Source organism: Carassius gibelio, chromosome B3 (genome assembly GCF_023724105.1).
Source record: "Carassius gibelio isolate Cgi1373 ecotype wild population from Czech Republic chromosome B3, carGib1.2-hapl.c, whole genome shotgun sequence".
In the NCBI taxonomy this organism is placed as follows: domain Eukaryota; kingdom Metazoa; phylum Chordata; class Actinopteri; order Cypriniformes; family Cyprinidae; genus Carassius; species Carassius gibelio.
The window spans coordinates 53,366,178-53,385,358 of NC_068398.1; the positions used below are offsets into that span (position 1 = coordinate 53,366,178).

The 19,181-nt window shown below is 39.0% G+C and overlaps 1 protein-coding gene across 1 annotated transcript; it reads left to right on the top strand.

The window, feature by feature from the left end:
• Positions 1 to 7,388: 7,388 nt before the first annotated feature.
• Positions 7,389 to 18,380, top strand: LOC127951792 (dysbindin-like). Its single transcript, XM_052549833.1, has 3 exons — positions 7,389 to 7,579; positions 8,072 to 8,215; positions 17,401 to 18,380. Exons 1-3 carry the CDS (start codon positions 7,480 to 7,482, stop codon positions 17,643 to 17,645), a joined length of 489 nt encoding a protein of 162 aa, XP_052405793.1. The 5' UTR covers positions 7,389 to 7,479; the 3' UTR covers positions 17,646 to 18,380.
• Positions 18,381 to 19,181: the final 801 nt, after the last annotated feature.

Below are 19,181 nucleotides of genomic sequence, written 5' to 3' on the forward strand. Positions count from 1 at the left end.
TGGTGGGAAGGTAAGCAGGGCTCACTTCCATCCCCTCCAGGTGTTCCTCGGGGCGAAATTTCCCTGCTCAAGGCTAAGTAGGGTGACGGCGGTGATATGATCCATGATGAAACAGAAAACAAAAACAATGACCCAACTGAAAAAAAGAATAGGGGTAAATGAACACTGCTTCTGTGTCTTCCATTATTTTATTTTATTTTTTTTATTTTGTGTGGTCTTTTGTCATGGCTATTCTTAGATAATGAGCTCAGAAAGATGAAAAAAGGTAATATCAAAAGTCTTTACTACAACAAAGGTACAAGTCAAGTCAAGGACCTTTATTTATATAGCGCTTTAAACAATAGAGATTGTATCAAAGCAACTGTTGCACTATGCCGTCGCATCATCCAGGTGGATGCTGCACACTGGTGGTGGATGAGGAGATACCCCCTGTCTATGTAAAGCGCTTTGAGTGCTAGAAAAGCGCTATATAAATGTAAAGAATTATTATTATTATTATTAACTGTACAGCATTAATTAGGAAAATAGTGTGTCAATAATTCAAAATGACAAAAGTAAACACTCATTTTTCAGTTAAAGGCAGTTCATCATTGAATTCAGTGATGTCATCATCCAGCTCAGTTCATTTAAAAAAGTATCTGTGCAAACAAGTCAACGATATTGCTGGAAAGTAAGTATCTCCAACTAAGCAAGCCAAAAGAAGAACTGAATACACAGGAACTTAAAACACACAGACCAAACAAGGATAATTAACAAGAAAACCTAATGATGTACTGAAATCAGAAACAATGACAACAAATTAAGTCAGGTATGATGAAAAAAAAAAAAAACAAGTGAAGTGATATTCAGCCAAGTATGGTGACCCATACTCAGAATTTGTGCTCTGCATTTAACCCATCCGAAATGCACACACACAGAGCAGTGAACACAAACACACACACTGTGAGCACACACCCGGAGCAGTGGGCAGCCATTTATGCTGTGGCGCCCGGGGAGCAGTTGGGGGTTCAGTGCCTTGCTCAAGGGCACCTAAGTCGTGGTATTGAAGGTGGAGAGAGAACTGTGACATGGCAAAAAGAGGCCATGTAATTGTGACATCTTTATACTACGGTATAGTGTACTTCTTTTTCTATTTTTCTATTTCATGTGTGTTGGATCAACCCTCAAACTGTAGATCTGATTGCTTAGAAAAGTAACAGCACACAGCTCCTTAACAAGCTGCATGATTTGAGGCATCATTCATGTCCATAGAACAGTGTTTGCCTTAGCACACACCAAAAATAAAATATAATATGAAATGAACAGAATGTATTTGTTGCAGCCTACAAACTTATATGTGATCCACTGGTCAGGAACACACATGAGCTCCGCCAATCCTGCCAGCTGACCAGAATAAACACTTTGCCCACAGCACTGGCATTTTGCTAAGTGCGACAATGGGCAGCAAAATATTGTTTTCTAGGGACAATAGTTCTTTGACTTGATCCTTTCTCAATCACGTCAGTGAAAATGGCATTTGACTGGAAGGGAATGCCAGAGAATAAAGCACGAACTGTAGCTGCACCCCTGAGCAAACCACTTAACCCTGTGTTATTTCAGGAGCACCAAGTCGTCATTTTATTTTCACACACGTGCAAAAATGCAAATATGCACAGGGCAGATGTCAAGGACCGAGTCACAGCAACACGATTAGGCAATATCCATTTATGGCAAGTCGGTTGAGTTTTAAGTGCCTCAACCTTCTCAACCTTTTATGTAAATACTGGTGTGTGTTTTAAATATTAAACTTGGACAAGGTCATGGAAAAATGAAAGAGGAGATCCCTGCAGAGTTCAGAGAGGCGAGTTTAAGTTTACGTGTTGAATGATTTGACATTTGGATATTAGAATGCCAATAGGTGAAGCCTTTATTTCAGTCCTGGTGTGCTCCTGCTACTTTCTTAGTTTGACTCTGCAGGATTAACAGAATGTTCTTCCGATACAATACAATATGGTGGACCTGAAATGAAAAAATTCACATGCATCTGTTTTCTAAATGCATGTTATTGATGTTTCATCCATATTCAATATATGCTAAATTCCTTCATTTGTTATAACATTTCCATCACATGCTTGAGGTATTCGGCCAGTCACAATGCAATAGATAGCTGGCCAATAAGAGCTCGCTGTGCTTTTCAGAACAATGAGCTTTGTAAAAATCGATAGGTTTCAGAAAGATGGGGCATAGAGGAGAAACAATAATGTACATTATGTGGAAAATAAGTTTTTTTTTTTTTTTTTTTTTTTTTTTTTAAACCTTTAACCACATACACACATTGCATTACACCAAATAATGTTCTTTTTAGGAATGTGTTTTTAGCAATGCCCTTTAATTATTTTTTGCTCAAGAATGTTGCCAAATACTTTGTCTATGTCTATTTAAAGGGAACTTTTAAAATGTCTTTTTCTTGAGAAAACAGTATATATATATTGTTAAAAATATATATACTGTTTTATGAATGTATATCTTCCAACACATTATAGATATGGTTCGTAAACACTGTGCTATGGAGCTAAAAGTGTCTCAATAAAACAATTCATATAAACAATTTAAAGATATAAGTTGCATACGTTATTGTTAGAATTATTTAACTAGTCCCCAAACCTTGATATTTATGCATAACTTTGATATTTATGTTTGTTGACTCAGTTGATTGAAATTGACAGTTTGCAAATTATATATTACAACACATCTGTGTTAATGCTCTCATGCTTGCATGTCAAAAGATAAACTTGCTTACACACACAGGACTGTCAGATGGAAACATAAGTGGGACATCCAGCTTCCCCTTTGCCCTTTTTCTGGCTGTGGTGGTCAGCTAGTGCAGATCTCATTAGTTATTCAGAGTGACAGCGCTGTGGCCCCTGGATGCATCACATCGTCCACACTGCCATCCACCAGGCGAGAGGGAATGACCCCATCTAAACCTTACACGACTACCTAAAGTGGCAGTTTGCCTGTCAAATGTGATGACTCGTGAATTCTTTAAACAGAAATTAAAAGGAACTGCAGTCATCACAGTCTTACCCTCCATGGTGTAAAATGTTCTGCTACCCTAAGATAATATTGTAGATCAGGGGTGTCAAACTCAGTTCCCGGAGGGCCGGAAAGTGTTCCATAATAGAAAGCAATGCACACAGGTTTGAAATGAAGTGAAAGATATGTCCAAACATGGGTGGAGGATGATATATACACTGTCTATAACAAAAACAAGAGTTTGCAGATTGTTTTGGAAAGTTACTCATATATATTTTATGAATGTATATCTTCCAACACCTAATAGATATGGTTCGTAAACACTGTGCTATGGAGCTAAAAGTGTCTCAATAAAGATAAATGCACACACTACATTCACATAATGCACACACAGGATTCATACATGAAATCATATGATTCATAAATACACACACAGGATACACAAATGCGCACAAAATTTACAATTGCACACACAAAATTTAAAAAGAACAGAAGATTCACAAATGCATACAAAATTCAGAAATGCACACAAAATTCAGAAATACACACAATTCAGAAATGCAAACAACATTTACAAATGCACTCAAGATTCACAAATGCACAGGACAAGATTCACAAATGTATATCTGATGCACACACACATATATCTTGATTTACAAACTGCTTGAATGTTTAGATTATAATTCAGGTTTATTTTTTATAATTTTTTTTTTTACAAAATATAAATTTAAAAATTTCTCAATACATATAGCCCAGTGACTGCAGAAAAAAAGTTAACCATGGTTTCATAAATTTGCAATAGGCAATTATTTCATTTTATTGAAATATTTTAATGAAAGTAAAAAACATTTTACACCTTTTTGAATATTTAAGTATATCTAAATATTATTTTGTTTGCAATATAGAAGTCACTTTAATTATAATATTTGGTCCCTACATCAAGAGAGAGTTAGTGGTCTGCTGCCAGAGGGAAGTGAGTCTCCGACTGCTCAAAGTAAGGAAAGTGAGTTGATCGCTGCGTGAGGAAAGTGAATCATTCGCTCAACTTCGCTGCGTGAGGAAAGTGAATCGTTCGCTGAGGAAAGTGAGTCGTTCGCTGCGTGACTCCTGAGGAAAGTGAATCGTTCGATGAGGAAAGTGAGTCATTCGCTGCGAGAGGAAAGTGACTATCCGGTGAGTCAAAAGTGAGTCAAAGTGAGTCTCCTGCTGCGCAAAGTTGGTGGTCTGCCTGCGCAAAGTGAGTCGCCAGCTGGTTGAGGTAAGTGAGTCGTTCGCTGAGGAAAGGGAGTCGTTCGCTGATTGGCTTATAAGTAAACAATCCCCCACGTGGAGTGCGTTCTTGTGATTGGCTAAAAGAAGGGAAATATCTGATTGGTTGCTGATCATTCCCTGTTTAAAAAAAGCATTTGTGTATTGAGCAGGAGTCAGGGGAGCCTCAAAATTCACACACAAATGCAGTGAAGTTCACAGACCGCAAGCAGTTTGTAAATCAAGATATATGTGTGTGTGCATCAGAAATACATTTCTGAATCTTGTCCTGTGCATTTGTGAATCTTGAGTGCATTTGTAAATGTTGTTTGCATTTCTGAATTGTGTGTGTATTTCTGAATTTTATGTGCATTTCTGAATTTTGTATGCATTTGTGAATCTTCTGTGCTTTTTAAATTTTTTGTGCGCATTTGTGAATTTTGTGCGCATTTGTGTATCCTGTGTTTGTATTTATGAATTCTGTTTGTGCATGTATGAATCCTATGTGTGCATATGTGAATGTAGTGTGTGCATTTATCTTTATTGAGACTCTTTTGGCTCCATACTGTGCTGCCTGGTCTGTTTTGAAGTTGTCCTTATAAAGCCGTCTGTATCATATTTGATACACACAGTTCTGAGGCCACTAATTTGTTGATCAAAATATGAAGAAAAACTATAATCTATACATGAATAGAAGAATAGTGTTTTAGAAGTCTGCTATACTGTTAATTTGTCTAAGCTATTAGAACGTTTGGTAAATATCAGCAACTGCATCATACTGCATGCTTGTGCTCTGTTTGGGTCTCTAAATAAAACTGGTGTGTCTTTCTTCCTTGAATATGACCTCCATATTCTCCTATATCATCATATATGGTTCATAAAAACCTGATGCAGTGAATCATATATGATGCTAAAAAAAAACAAAAAAAACAATATACAACAATCACTGACAGGTGAAGTGAATAACACTCATGATCTCTTCATCACGGCACCTGTTAGTGGTGGAATGTATTAGGCAGCAAGTGAACATATTATCCTCAAAGTTGATGTGTTTAGAAGCAGGAAGAATGGGCAGGTGTAAGGATTTGATATTCTACTGTTTTGCTCAGGAAGTTAATGCTGGTTCTAATGGAAACATGTCAGAATACACAGTGCATCGCAGTTTGTTGAGTATGGGGCTGCATAGCTGCAGACCAGACAGGGCGCCCATGCTGACCCCTGTCTACTGCCAAAATTCCCAACAGAGTGCACGTGAACATCAGAACAGAACCATGGATCAATGGAAAAAAGTGGCCTGGCCTGATGAATCACATTTTCTTTTACATCCAGTAGATGGCCGGGTGTGTGTGTCCTATCTGGGGAGCACATGGCAGCAGGATGCACTATGGGAAGAAAGCAAGCCGCCGGAGGCAGTGTGATGCTTTGGGCAACGTTCTGCTGGGAAACCTTGGGTCCTGACCGTCCTACCATCCATGTGGATGTTACTTTGACACGTACCACCTACCTAAGCATTGTTAAAGACCATGTACGGCCTTTCATGGACACTATATTCCCTGGTGACTGTGCCCTCTTTCAGCAGGATAATGTGCCCCGCCACAAAGCAAAAATGTGCTGAACAACAATTCAGATCCTTGGAGGCCCCACCTCACAACTTACAGGACTTAAAGGATCTGCTGCTAACATCTTGGTGTCAGATACCACAGCACACTTTCAGGGGTCTAGTGGAGTCTGGGCTTCGATGGGTCTGGGCTTTTTTGACAGCAAAAGGGGGACCAACACAATATTAGGAAGGTGGTCATGATGATATGCCTAATCAGTGTATATTTCCAAACTAATAAGCTGTATATCAGAAAAATTAGTTGGCCCCCTTCGTCACATGGCCTGGGACAACGTTTCCCTTTATCCCACTCAGACGATGGCCCTGTTCTACAACACGTCTGATAGCAGCTGCTCTCCCAGTACACACAGTACACACCAGACAATCTTTACATTATTCCTATTTTAGACCAGGTTTAAAAGGCAGATCCAATAATTTCAGGCTCAGCCTGTTCCTTCTAATTATGGTTGACTTGTGGGACGCTGTCTCTGTAAGTCTGGATGTATTAATGACTTGTGAAAGGAAAATAATGCCATTCTCTAACAGGTTACAGCCGTGGTGCAAGCTTTAGGGCTGTTATTTCAGCTGAGCTGATGTGTGCTCCTGTGTCACTTTTCAAGGACAGTGAAATACAAACTTAGGCTGGACATGTCATACTGGCAACCAAAATTAGCTTGATTGTTGCTTGTGTGTGCTGTAAAGAGTTTTTGTGTAATTAAAAAATAGACAATGAATGCAGTCTACTAATATACATCCTCTATATACTGTACTGCATCTGATGAAAGCTGAAATGAAGTCAGACAGCATTGCTTTACTCAGAACTGGTTGTTCATGTTTTTATTAGGTAAGTTCCTGGGGTCAGGGTGGTAGATGATTCATATTGTCTATTTTGAGATCCTTATGCATGAGCTACCACATTGAGATGTCTCTGTATATAGACCAATGACTAACATCTCTGCTTCCAGGCCAAAGGTCAGTTTTTTTGGCCAGCCGATATTGCTTCCATAAATTACTGTCATACATAGGCTATGTCTGCCTAATTTTATTTTTTTTGTAAAACATGTTTTCAAATATATGTTTATAATCAAAAAAGGACATCTTATTGACTTCTGCCCATTCATTTAAGCAATGTGACAGAACCATGGTTCCAAGGTGTCATTATATGTGTTTACATGACACTCTATGACAAGCTACTGCAAATAATACTGTGATATTACAAATAAAACTGTTTCAGAGTGACTTTTTTCTTTTTAAACCATTTTCCTTTGTAACATGTTGAAAGCATGTTTGTGATTTTGTCCCCATACAACTACTGTATAGTTCAATCAGAAACACACACAAACAAGCATGTTTATATGGCGGCGTATGCTAACTAATACTAATGATAGTATAAAGATTTCAATTGTAAATTGTGCCCCCTGCTGGTGGAATTATTATTATTATTTAATTTATTTGAAAGGGTTGTAGATTGCAACTTGTCCGTTATTCGACTGGAATTAACTAACTGTTGTATAAAAGCGAATATTCGGTCATTGTGTGTTGACCTGGTGTCTCTGTTGTTGCTGGTAGCGGAGACGGAGCATGTGCAGAGTGTCCCGGACCCAGATTCGACCCAGCAAATGAGGATGAGAGAAAGACAACGATTCTTTGAGGAGGTCTTTCAACATGACGTGGATGTCTACCTTTCCTCTGCACACCTGCAGATAGATTATAAGAGACGTGAGTTTGAACACAAACATAATTTTTTCAATTGTTATATATAATATTTATAATATAATAATATAATGTTATTATTAACTATTCTTAGGGGAAAATACTTCTAGTGTGCTAACAATACTACTACTAATAAATAATAATAATATAAGCTGTCATTGCTACACATGCCAATTTTTTTAGTGTGTGTGTGTGGGGGGGGGGGGGGTATCTCTGCAAGCGTGACATTTTATTTTATTAAATGAAACATTGACTGCAAGCTAACTTCTTGTATTAGTTCAGAAATGTTATCATCACAAATCATCAATTTTAATAGATCCATATCACACATTATTATAGCAAAACCCATTTGTTCAACAACTATGATTTTTGTTCTAAGACATGTGTTAAGATAGATGAAATAAGCATAAACAATATTATAAGTAGCCAAATACACAATATTCATTTCCAATAATTGTCTTTTTATCTAAGATGCTGTCTTTGACCCTCCTATTACAGCTCCCTTAGGAAGTATTTCATCAATGGAGGTGAACGTTGATATGCTAGAACAGATGGAGCTGGTGGACATCTCTGATCAGGAGGCCTTGGATGTCTTCTTCAGTGCCAGCGGAGAGGAAGGATCGCTGACGCCCCATCTTCCAGGTACATACTCCAAACCAGTCTAAATAGCCATCAACAAATTACATCACTTGCATCAAAATTTTTTATACATTAACATTTAATCATTTAGCAGACGCTTTTATCCAAGCGACATTATCAACTCCTCTCTTCACTCTGGAACATTTCCGTAAGCATTCAAGCAGGCTTGGGTAAGTCCACTGCTCAAGAAACCATCTCTAAATCCAGTGCTTCTTGAAAACTACAGACCGGTATCCCTTCTTCCATTCATTGCAAAGACACTTGAGCGAGCTGTGTTCAACCAGCTTTCTATGTTCCTTGTACAGAACAACCTCCTGGACAGCTACCAATCAGGCTTCAAAAGTGGCCACTCAACTGAGACTGCTCTACTCTCGGTTACTGAAGCCCTGCGACTAACAAAAGCAGCTTCAAAATCCTCGGTACTCATCTTACTGGACCTTTCTGCTGCTTTTGACACTGTTAATCACCAGATTCTCCTGTCCACCCTCAGAAATGGGCATCTCTGGAACAGCACTCCTATGGGTTAAGTCCTACCTCTCTGACAGATCCTTCAGTGTGTCTTGGAGGGGTGATGTTTCAAAGTCGCACCACCTTTCTACTGGGGTTCCTCAAGGCTCAGTACTTGGTCCACTTCTCTTCTCCATCTACATGACATCATTAGGATCTGTCATTCAGAAGCATGGCTTTTCTTATCACTGCTACGCTGATGACACCCAACTCTACTTCTCATTCCAACCAGATGACCCGACGGTAACTGCTCGCATTTCAGCCTGTCTGAGTGACATCGCTAGCTGGATGAATGACCATGACCTTCAGCTTAACCTTACGAAGACAGAACTCCTGGTGATTCCAGCTAACCCATTGCTTCATCACAACTTCTCTATACAGCTGGGCTCATCAACCATTACTCCTTCGAGGACAGCCAGAAACCTAGGAGTTGTGATGGATCATCAGTTAAGCTCCACAGACCACATTGCTACAACTACCCAGTCCTGCAGGTTTGTCTGTTACAACATTAGGAAGATTAGACCCTTCCTGTCAGAGCAAGCAACCCAACTTCTTGCCCAAGCTCTTGTTCTCTCCAGACTGGACTATTGTAATGCTCTCCTGGCGGGCCTTCCTGCATGTACTGTCAAGCCTCTGCAATTGATCCAGAATGCAGCAGCGAGGGTTGTCTTCAATGAGCCAAAAAAAGCTCACATTACTCCTCTCCTCATCAGGTTACACTGGCTACCAGTAGCTGCTCGCGTCAAATTCAAGGTACTGAAGCTTGCCTACAAGACGACCACTGGCACGGCGCCAACTTACCTAAACTCATTGGTTAAATCTTATGTGCCCTCCAGAAGTTTGCACTCTGCATGTGAACGACGCCTTGTGGTACATTTGTAAGCGACTTACAAATGAGACCAATAGAAGCAGTCAGGTCAACAAGAGAACAACAACAGTATACAAGTGCCATGACAAGTCTCAGTTAGGCTAGTACAGAACGCATAGCCAGGTTTTTTTTTTTTTTTTTTTATAAATGAAAAGACAAGAAAAGGAAAGGTGCTAGTGTTAGTTGGTTAAGTGCAGGCGAAAAAGATGAGTCTTTAGATGTTTCTTGAAAATGAGTAAAGACTCAGCTGTACAAATTGAGATTGGGAGGTCATTCCACCAGCTGGGCACAGTCCAGGAAAAGGTCCGTGAGAGTGATTTTGAACTTCTTTGGGATGGTACCACAAGGCGTCGTTCACATGCAGAGCGCAAACTTCTGGAGGGCACATAAGATTTAACCAATGAGTTTAGGTAAGTTGGCGCCGTGCCAGTGGTCGTCTTGTAGGCAAGCTTCAGTACCTTGAATTTGACGCGAGCAGCTACTGGTAGCCAGTGTAACCTGATGAGGAGAGGAGTAATGTGAGCTTTTTTTGGCTCATTGAAGACAACCCTCGCTGCTGCATTCTGGATCAATTGCAGAGGCTTGACAGTACATGCAGGAAGGCCCGCCAGGAGAGCATTACAATAGTCCAGTCTGGAGAGAACAAGAGCTTGGGCAAGAAGTTGGGTTGCTTGCTCTGACAGGAAGGGTCTAATCTTCCTAATGTTGTAACAGACAAACCTGCAGGACTGGGTAGTTGTAGCAATGTGGTCTGTGGAGCTTAACTGATGATCCATCACAACTCCTAGGTTTCTGGCTGTCCTCGAAGGAGTAATGGTTGATGAGCCCAGCTGTATAGAGAAGTTGTGATGAAGCAATGGGTTAGCTGGAATCACCAGGAGTTCTGTCTTCGTAAGGTTAAGCTGAAGGTCATGGTCATTCATCCAGCTAGCGATGTCACTCAGACAGGCTGAAATGCGAGCAGTTACCGTCGGGTCATCTGGTTGGAATGAGAAGTAGAGTTGGGTGTCATCAGCGTAGCAGTGATAAGAAAAGCCATGCTTCTGAATGACAGATCCTAATGATGTCATGTAGATGGAGAAGAGAAGTGGACCAAGTACTGAGCCTTGAGGAACCCCAGTAGAAAGGTGGTGCGACTTTGAAACATCACCCCTCCAAGACACACTGAAGGATCTGTCAGAGAGGTAGGACTTAACCCATAGGAGTGCTGTTCCAGAGATGCCCATCTTTCTGAGGGTGGACAGGAGAATCTGGTGATTAACAGTGTCAAAAGCAGCAGAAAGGTCCAGTAAGATGAGTACCGAGGATTTTGAAGCTGCTTTTGTTAGTCGCAGGGCTTCAGTAACCGAGAGTAGAGCAGTCTCAGTTGAGTGGCCACTTTTGAAGCCTGATTGGTAGCTGTCCAGGAGGTTGTTCTGTACAAGGAACATAGAAAGCTGGTTGAACACAGCTCGCTCAAGTGTCTTTGCAATGAATGGAAGAAGGGATACCGGTCTGTAGTTTTCAAGAAGCACTGGATTTAGAGATGGTTTCTTGAGCAGTGGACTTACCCAAGCCTGCTTGAATGCTTACGGAAATGTTCCAGAGTGAAGAGAGGAGTTGATAATGTGAGTCAGCGAAGGTATGACTGAAGAAGAGATCGCTTGAAGGAGATGAGTGGGGATTGGATCAAGTGGACAAGTAGTAGGATGATTGGACAGGAGAAGTTTGGAGACGTCCATCTCTGAGAGTTGGGAGAAGAAGGAGAAAGAGTGTGCATCTGTCATTGTGAAGTTGTCCTCAGTCTGTTGTGTGGAGAACTGGTCACTGATGGATCTTGTCTTATGTGAAGAAAACTGCAAAGTCGTCTGCTGTAAGAGTTGATGGAGGAGCTGGTGGTGGCGGATTAAGAAGAGAAGAGAAAATCTTGAAGAGTGTCCGAGCGTCACAACAGCTGTAAATTTTGTTGTGGTAGTAGGATGTTTTAGCCGTGAAGACATTTGCAGAGAAGGAAGAGAGGAGAGACTGATACAAACTGAGGTCGGTAGAGTTTCTTGATTTCTGCCATTTCCTCTATGCAGCCCTGAGTTTAAAGCGGTGTTAACGGAGAACCTCAAAGAGCCAGGGGGCAGATGGGGCGGTGCGTGCTGGTCTAGACAACAGTGGGCAAAAGTTGTCCAAACAAGATTTTAAACTGGAGCAAAGAGTGTCCGTAGCGCTGTTAGTGTCCAGAGCAGAAAACTGAGGGAGTGCAGGAAGCGAGGATGAAACCACAGAACATAGGCGAGATGGAGAGAGGGAGCGTAGGTTTCGTCGAAAGGTGACCTGCGTTGGTGTGTGAGGCACTTCAGGAGTAAGTGCTAGGTTATCAGTAGAGCCCGACCGATATGGATTTTTGGGGGCCGATGCCGATATTAACTCGAAAAGAGCCGATTTATAAGCCGATATTTTGGTTTTAAAAATAATCTGGATATTAGACCCATTTCCTATAAACAGCACTTACACAACATTCAGTAGCAAAATATCTGCCTGTTCTATGTATGTGGGCTGTATAAATCATTTTCCAGAAGGGATTATGTTAAAAAAAAGCCTTAGATTACAGTCTCAATGACTAAACAATTGCACATCAAAAGTATATATTTTTTAATGATCAAAAAAGTCTGGTTTTAAACATTTAACACTTTTACTTTCTTCCAGTTGAAGCTGGTTTTAACAGTCTGTGTGTGTACTGTAAATAAATTATAATACTAAAGTTAAAGTATTTGCAGAAGTAGTCCCACACTTTGCTGCTACAGCATTCACCTTTTTCAGCCATCTGTAGGGCAGAAAGAGAGACATAGAAAGAATAAGCATGTGTATTAATAACATCTCCATGTATCATTACTCATGTCATCATTAGAATTATAATAATAATAAACAGGGATCTCCTACATAGGCAAAAATGAGAAATATATATAAATATTTTAATTTGTCAAGCAATAGGTATTACCTACTTATACTTAACAATATTATTTCAACATTTTCCTGTTATATCTGTAAAGCTGCTTTTAAACAATCTGTAAAAAAGAAAAAAAAAAGAAAAGAAAAAAGCGCTTGTTCAGATACATGTTTGCTGCTGACCGAAAGGAGGAACAACAGACTTTGAAAGAGCTCCCGCTAAAAGTTTTTAAAACTCCACCTACGCCATAGCGCAGCGCAAATCGCGTTGTATCTGAAGGGCAATGCTGAACCCATCGGCAAGCGCCGTGCATACCGCGTCCTGTGTGAAAGGCCCATTACTCTGTCATTATGTGGGAAACACACCGCAATAGAATAAGAATAAGTTAAACGCTTACGTTATAGTTTGACCTCTTATTAACGTTCGCGCTCTTCCACTGATAAACATGGTATTAGCTTTGTGGCTTATCTAATATAGCAATGCATTAGCGGCTGTAAGTGATGTTACAGAATATTTAGAAGTCATAATGATAGGACCGTTAGCTAGAACTACCACACCGTTTTTATATACAGTGTATGAACTAAATCTACAATCATTTCATATGACGAAAGACAGACTCACCGTCAAAACAGTACATCTCCGTGGCTTGGGTGATCGCTTTCTTCTGTAGTGAATTTCTGGCGCACTTGTCAACTCTGGAGCTGCAGAGCTCCCTCTGCTGGGCAAACTATGCAACACTCATAACATGAGTGAAGCATGAGACTCTGTTTCTCATGTTTCATCGGCCGTTATAAACGGCGATGCCGATTTAAATGCAATTAGCTCATATCGGGCGATAATATCGGCCGGCTGATATATCGGTCGGGCTCTAGTTAGCAGTAATGAGGAAGTGGTCTGAGGTGTGCAGTGGAGCAACTGAAGAGTTGTCCACAGAGCAACAGCGCGTGTAGATGAGGTCCAGTTTGTTGCCTGATTTGTGAGTCGCTGTAGTAGACACTAGCTTGAGATCAAATGAGGTGAGCAGAGTTTTGAAGTCAGCAGCCTGGGGTTTGCTAGTTGGTGTTCCTTCTTGACTGCTGTATCTAACAGGATCAGGTGGCAGGTAATATGTGATCCACTGTCCCATATGGTAATTGTATAAAGTAATAACACCTCTGAACTTCATTGCATTGCCAACAGTTTATGACAACAAAAAATTACAACTTCAGGTTGCTTTACCGATACCATGAACATTATTTGAGTTTCCTGTAATATGTAAAGTGGTATTTTTTATTTTTTTCCTTTTTCACTCAAAGCAAAGTACTGTGCAATGTATAAAGTTACCACCAGTAAGTTGTGGTCAGAGAGTGATTTGCCTGATACAGCTGGACACTGCAGTCAAGCTGAAATTTCTACTAGCAAGGGTAACACTTTAGAATACTGTTTCTTACTTACTACATAACTAATAAGGAATTATTGAAGAACTAACAGGTGATTATTCATTAACACTTAACTCACTACTGTTAACTACTAAGAAATATGTGTTAACTAATCAGTATGTAATATAATTTTATGATTGTGTTAAGTAACAGTTAACTAATCAGTAACTAATATATTCTGTGAAACCTCTTGAAGAACTACTATTAATTATCTACTTGTTAAGGTTCAAGAAAAAAAACGTTCATGCTTTTCCAGCAGGAACGTAATAATGCGGACATGGCTTGAGAAATTGTCAAACCAGGCAACCAATTGCTAAGCTGGCAACACAGTAGGCTACCCAGGCATTTTTTATTCTTAGCTTGCCCCATCAATTGTTACTAACACTTCTACTTTTCCTGCAGCCAACAACTACAGCAGCCGAAGAAAGCTCAGCAGGTGGCTCACGCAGCTATCTCTCCTCCTCCTTTCATGCTCCCATTTACTTCTATGTTCCGTCACACCCTAACCATCCTTAAGACCTATTAGCAGTCAGACCAATTCCTTATCAAAGAAGTTCACCGAACCCTCAACCCCTCTAATGCCAACCCATCTCCGTTCATTCAAAACAATGATCTACCATAGCCAACCCTCTTTAAAATCCCTTCATCCATCTATAACAGCCAATCCTCACTCCAGCCACCCCGGCAGTGCCAACCCCCGGCTGGAGCCTTTTCCGTATCTCCCCACTGCCACAGCAGCATCTGCTCTAGGGCTGTAGCTATCGAATATTTTAGTAATCGAGTATTCTACCAAAAATTCTATCGATTAATCGAGTAATCGGATAAAATGTGAATTATTAAAAAAGTGCAATATTAATGATGCAAGAGAAAATAAGACTCCTGGGTCTCTTAAAATGAACAACTAAGTTTCCTTTTTTATTATTATTTTTTAAATGCATAGAATGCAATGCATGCATCAAAAATAAACATTTAATTAGTACCCATTGTTTCTCTGTCTGTACTTGTACTGTGAACAATGACAATAAAGTTGACAGACGAATTAAGTGCATTTGAGTGCCATTCAGTTGTGGTTTTAAATAAAGCATTTTCTGAGATGCACATTTATTAAACACATAAAACATTAATTGAATTTATCTTTTAATTATTGAAAATTAACTTAACTTTTTGGTAACACAGGGGATTTACTATTTAAAATAAAACATGGAAGAAATTTTGTGTGATTGAACCTAAAAAACTAAAAAAGTTTTTTTTTTTAAATAGTAGGCTATGTACATTCTGCTGAACAATAGTCTTTAACCAGACTTTTATTTTAATGGGTTGACGTACCTTTACACCTTCAGTGTGTTTGATAAAGGAAGAAGTGCTTCTGCTCCATTCATTAACAGAGACACACAGAACATGCAGGATTTATATTTTAATAGACTGTTCCGTCTTAATATTTACAGATAATAGTCCATATCATGATTTGATGTAAGTGCAATGACCTATTTTTTATTAATTCATTAAAAATTTGGCAAATTCTGTGCAATTCCGTGTTTAACTGTGAATTCCATTTTTATGACTGGATTCTCTCTTCGTTTTTTGCATCGCGGAAATCATAGGGCCCTAGTTGTGGTATCCCAGCTGTATCTCGCAATGGACACATGCCACGGCGTTCTCTTTACGTTTGCCCACACCCTCAAATCAAAACACTGCTGACTCCTTGCAGTATGCGATTTCAGACGCATCGCTTGTGTCTCCTTCCGCTTTGTGGGTGATGTAAACACGTTGTATCACATAAAAAAAAAATCACTGGAAAAATAACCTGGCCTGAGTTTTAAAATAAATTAAAAGAGGCTTCGAGGCATAGGAAATTGCCTCGATCATTTTTTGTAATCGAGTCACTTGAGTAACTCGAGGAATTGTTTCGGCCCTAGTCTGCTCCAGCAAGAGCCTTTTCTGTTTCTCCCCACTGCCGCAGCAGCGTCTGCTCCCGCAGGAGCCTCTATCTACGTGTCTCTACTGCCGCAGGGGTGCCTGCTCCCACAGGAGCCTCTATCTATATTTCTCCGTATCTCTTTACTGCATTTTCCCTACTGCCACAGCAGTAGTTGCTCCCGCAGGATCCCTTTCCGTCCTTCCCTACTGCCGTAGCCATTCTCGCTCCCGCAGGAGTCTTTAAAAAAAAAAAAACCCGCTCAACAAACTTAACGTAAAGCATCGCTAACAATCTAATGCACATGCTCATTATATCAAAATTCTCCAAGGGCTCATATGTCCCGACACCATTTTTAATTTTGGACAATTCTTTACTACAGGCATGCTACAGCAATCATAAGTCCTTGAACGTGACCTCAAATGTCGCCATTGTTTTATTAAGTTTCAGCTATTCACTGAATTAATCTATTTAGATTTCCCCTACAGGTGGCCAAAAAAAAAAAAGTGAGAGAAAAGTGTTTATTACATTTGAAAATATTAGTCTGAAAGAAGAAAGTCATATAAACCTAGGATGCCTCAAGAGTGAGTAAAACACACGTTATTTTGATATTTGGTTGAACTAACCCTTTAAATTAACATTCACCAACCTGCCAAATGCAGGTGAAGAACCTAATGATGGGTAACCCATATAAACTCAGTCATCTCATGAGCCTCCAATATTAAAACAACGAAGCATTACTAGGGTCATACATCGGACACTTATACACCTTGTTTTAAAATTCCTATTCATTGTTTTTAAAATTACTGAAAAAAAAGTACAAATGCAATTTTGTTTTTATTTTTACTGTTTTTTATTTTTTTTATTTTATACACAAACAATGATTTTAATAAACCTGAAAGTGTTTAATTAATTGATTCATAATCAGATTTAATAATAAATATATTTAAGGCTAAGCAGTGATTTCTGTTCAGAATTGTGTTTATTTCTGATGTTGGCCATTTAAACTTCACTGCGTATTTGATGATATTTTATGCAAGAATCATAAATAACAACTATTTCATCCCAGTACAGATGATTTTTAGTCATGTCTGGGAGTTTAAATCCTGGTTACTTTAGAATCGGCTCTGAGTTGGGTTTTGTGCCTGTTTGGAGAAAAAAAATCAAGGCAGCAATTTAGTTAGTGTGGAAAAGGCTTAAGTCTTTCACAAAGACAGGTGTGACTTTTTCAGGAGACCTATTTCAAGGACATCTGTCAGTTACTATGAACATTTTCTATGTGGTCTTGCATAAAGAATGGCTTAGAGCCATTTTAAGAGCCACTGTTGTTAAAGAAAAAAAAAAGACTGTTTTTCTAGTAAAAAAAAAAAACCTTTTATAGTTTTAACATTTTCCAGGGAAGTGTCATAAGAAACAGTCACTCATTATATGTTGAAGCCATCTGGTTCAGATCTAAAAGCATCACTAGTCATCAAGTCATCTACACTGAACAAATGTCTTGTAGATAAAATGGCTCAGTGAACAATTGTGTCCAATTAAATTAAATAGTCACTTCTTTTCCAGCTCTTGGCCACACTGACATAGAAGAGAATGGACTGCTGAGATCTCACGTGTCCTTGAGAACTGCTGACCCTTGTGAGATCAAATCCCGATTGTTGTCCACTTCCTCCAACTCCACCTGTGACAGTCAAGCCTCCAACGAGGACGGATCGAGCACTCCTATCGTTCAATCAGATGATGAAGATGTGCATGAAGATGTGCCCACAGCCAGCGATGCCACAAAAGAGCAGTCTGCCCCCTCATTATAAACTGCCTTCTCTTTAATTACTGACAGTTTGGGAAGTGTAACATGTCTAGCTTAAGACTGTTTCATGGGTGGATTGACCGGTTTGAGCCCATAAATCAATCTACCAAAGACCTTCATGAATGCTTGTATTTCACAACACTTTCAAGGCCACTATTACTCCACACTGAGAGCGTCACACTTCCTAGCAATTTTGTAATATAATTTGCGTCTTAGCAATATTTGACTGTATCTTTTGTTGTTCTGTGGAAATATAGGTTTAGAAATGCCTACACACATTTTGCAATGCTCTTTACAAAGACTAATGGTGCTCTGTAGGCGGACTACATTGAATTAAGGTGATGAGTCTCGTGAAAACATTTCCAAAGAAGGAAACAAAACATAAAATAGTAACACTTAAGAATAAGGTTCCATTAGTTAAGGTCGGTTTATGTATTAATTAACATGAACAAACAATGAACGATACATTTGTTACTGTATTTATTAATTAGTTAACTAATTGTTAACAAGCATAACTTTTGATTTTAATAATGCATTACTAAATGTTGAAATTAACATTAACTAAGATTAATAAATGCTGTAGATGTTCACTAAAGTAGTTAACTAACATTAACTAATGAAACCTTATTCTAAAGTGTTACCCATAAAATTATATTGTCGTTAATGAAAATCCTGCCTTTTTTTGTACATGATTAAAAGGATATTTCCCCCCCAAATAAAAAATTATGATATAATTTAATCATTCTCACGACATTCATTCATCCTCAATAACACAAATGTGTGTGTGTGTGTGTGTGTGTGTATATATATATATATATATATATATATATATATATATATATATATATATATATATATTTTTTTTTTTTTTTTTTTATGAAATCTGAGAGGTTTCTGTCCACTCAGTTGAAAGCCCATGCAAAAATGCAAATGAATCCATATGAATTGATTGGTTTAATTCAAGTCTCAAGTTCAAGTTAAAATTCAAGTTTTTGCGAGGTTGACCCTAAAACTGGGTGTGTCAAGTTTGTATTTCAAGAACGTCAGATGGGTGTATGTCTTCTCTTCTGATGTTCACAACACCTTATGCTTTGCTATCAAAATAAAGCCAAATTTCAGCTAAAGAGTATTGGTGAAAACGAAACTATTTATTTTCCAAAATCGTGGAGACTGACTGAAAAATGTGCGGGTCTCTCTTTAATTTCTTTAAATCAGTAAATATTTAGAGCTTCATGTTATCATTACTTGATTGTGATCTACCTTTCAGTACAGGCACGGGAACACAAGAAGATAAAAGAGAACTAAAACAGGAAACAAACACCCCAAAAAAGGAACCACAGGCAAACACTGGGGTATAAATACACAGGGTAACGAAGATAACCAGATAAGGTTAACAAAGGGGGACAGAAAACCTACAGAATGGTCCATGACTGACACACAAGCAGGGGACAGTAGTAAAGTCGTCAAAACGGTTAAAAATGCTATTACGGTATAACAATTAAAATGTTGATTATGCATTAGTTTTTTGATTAGTTTCACA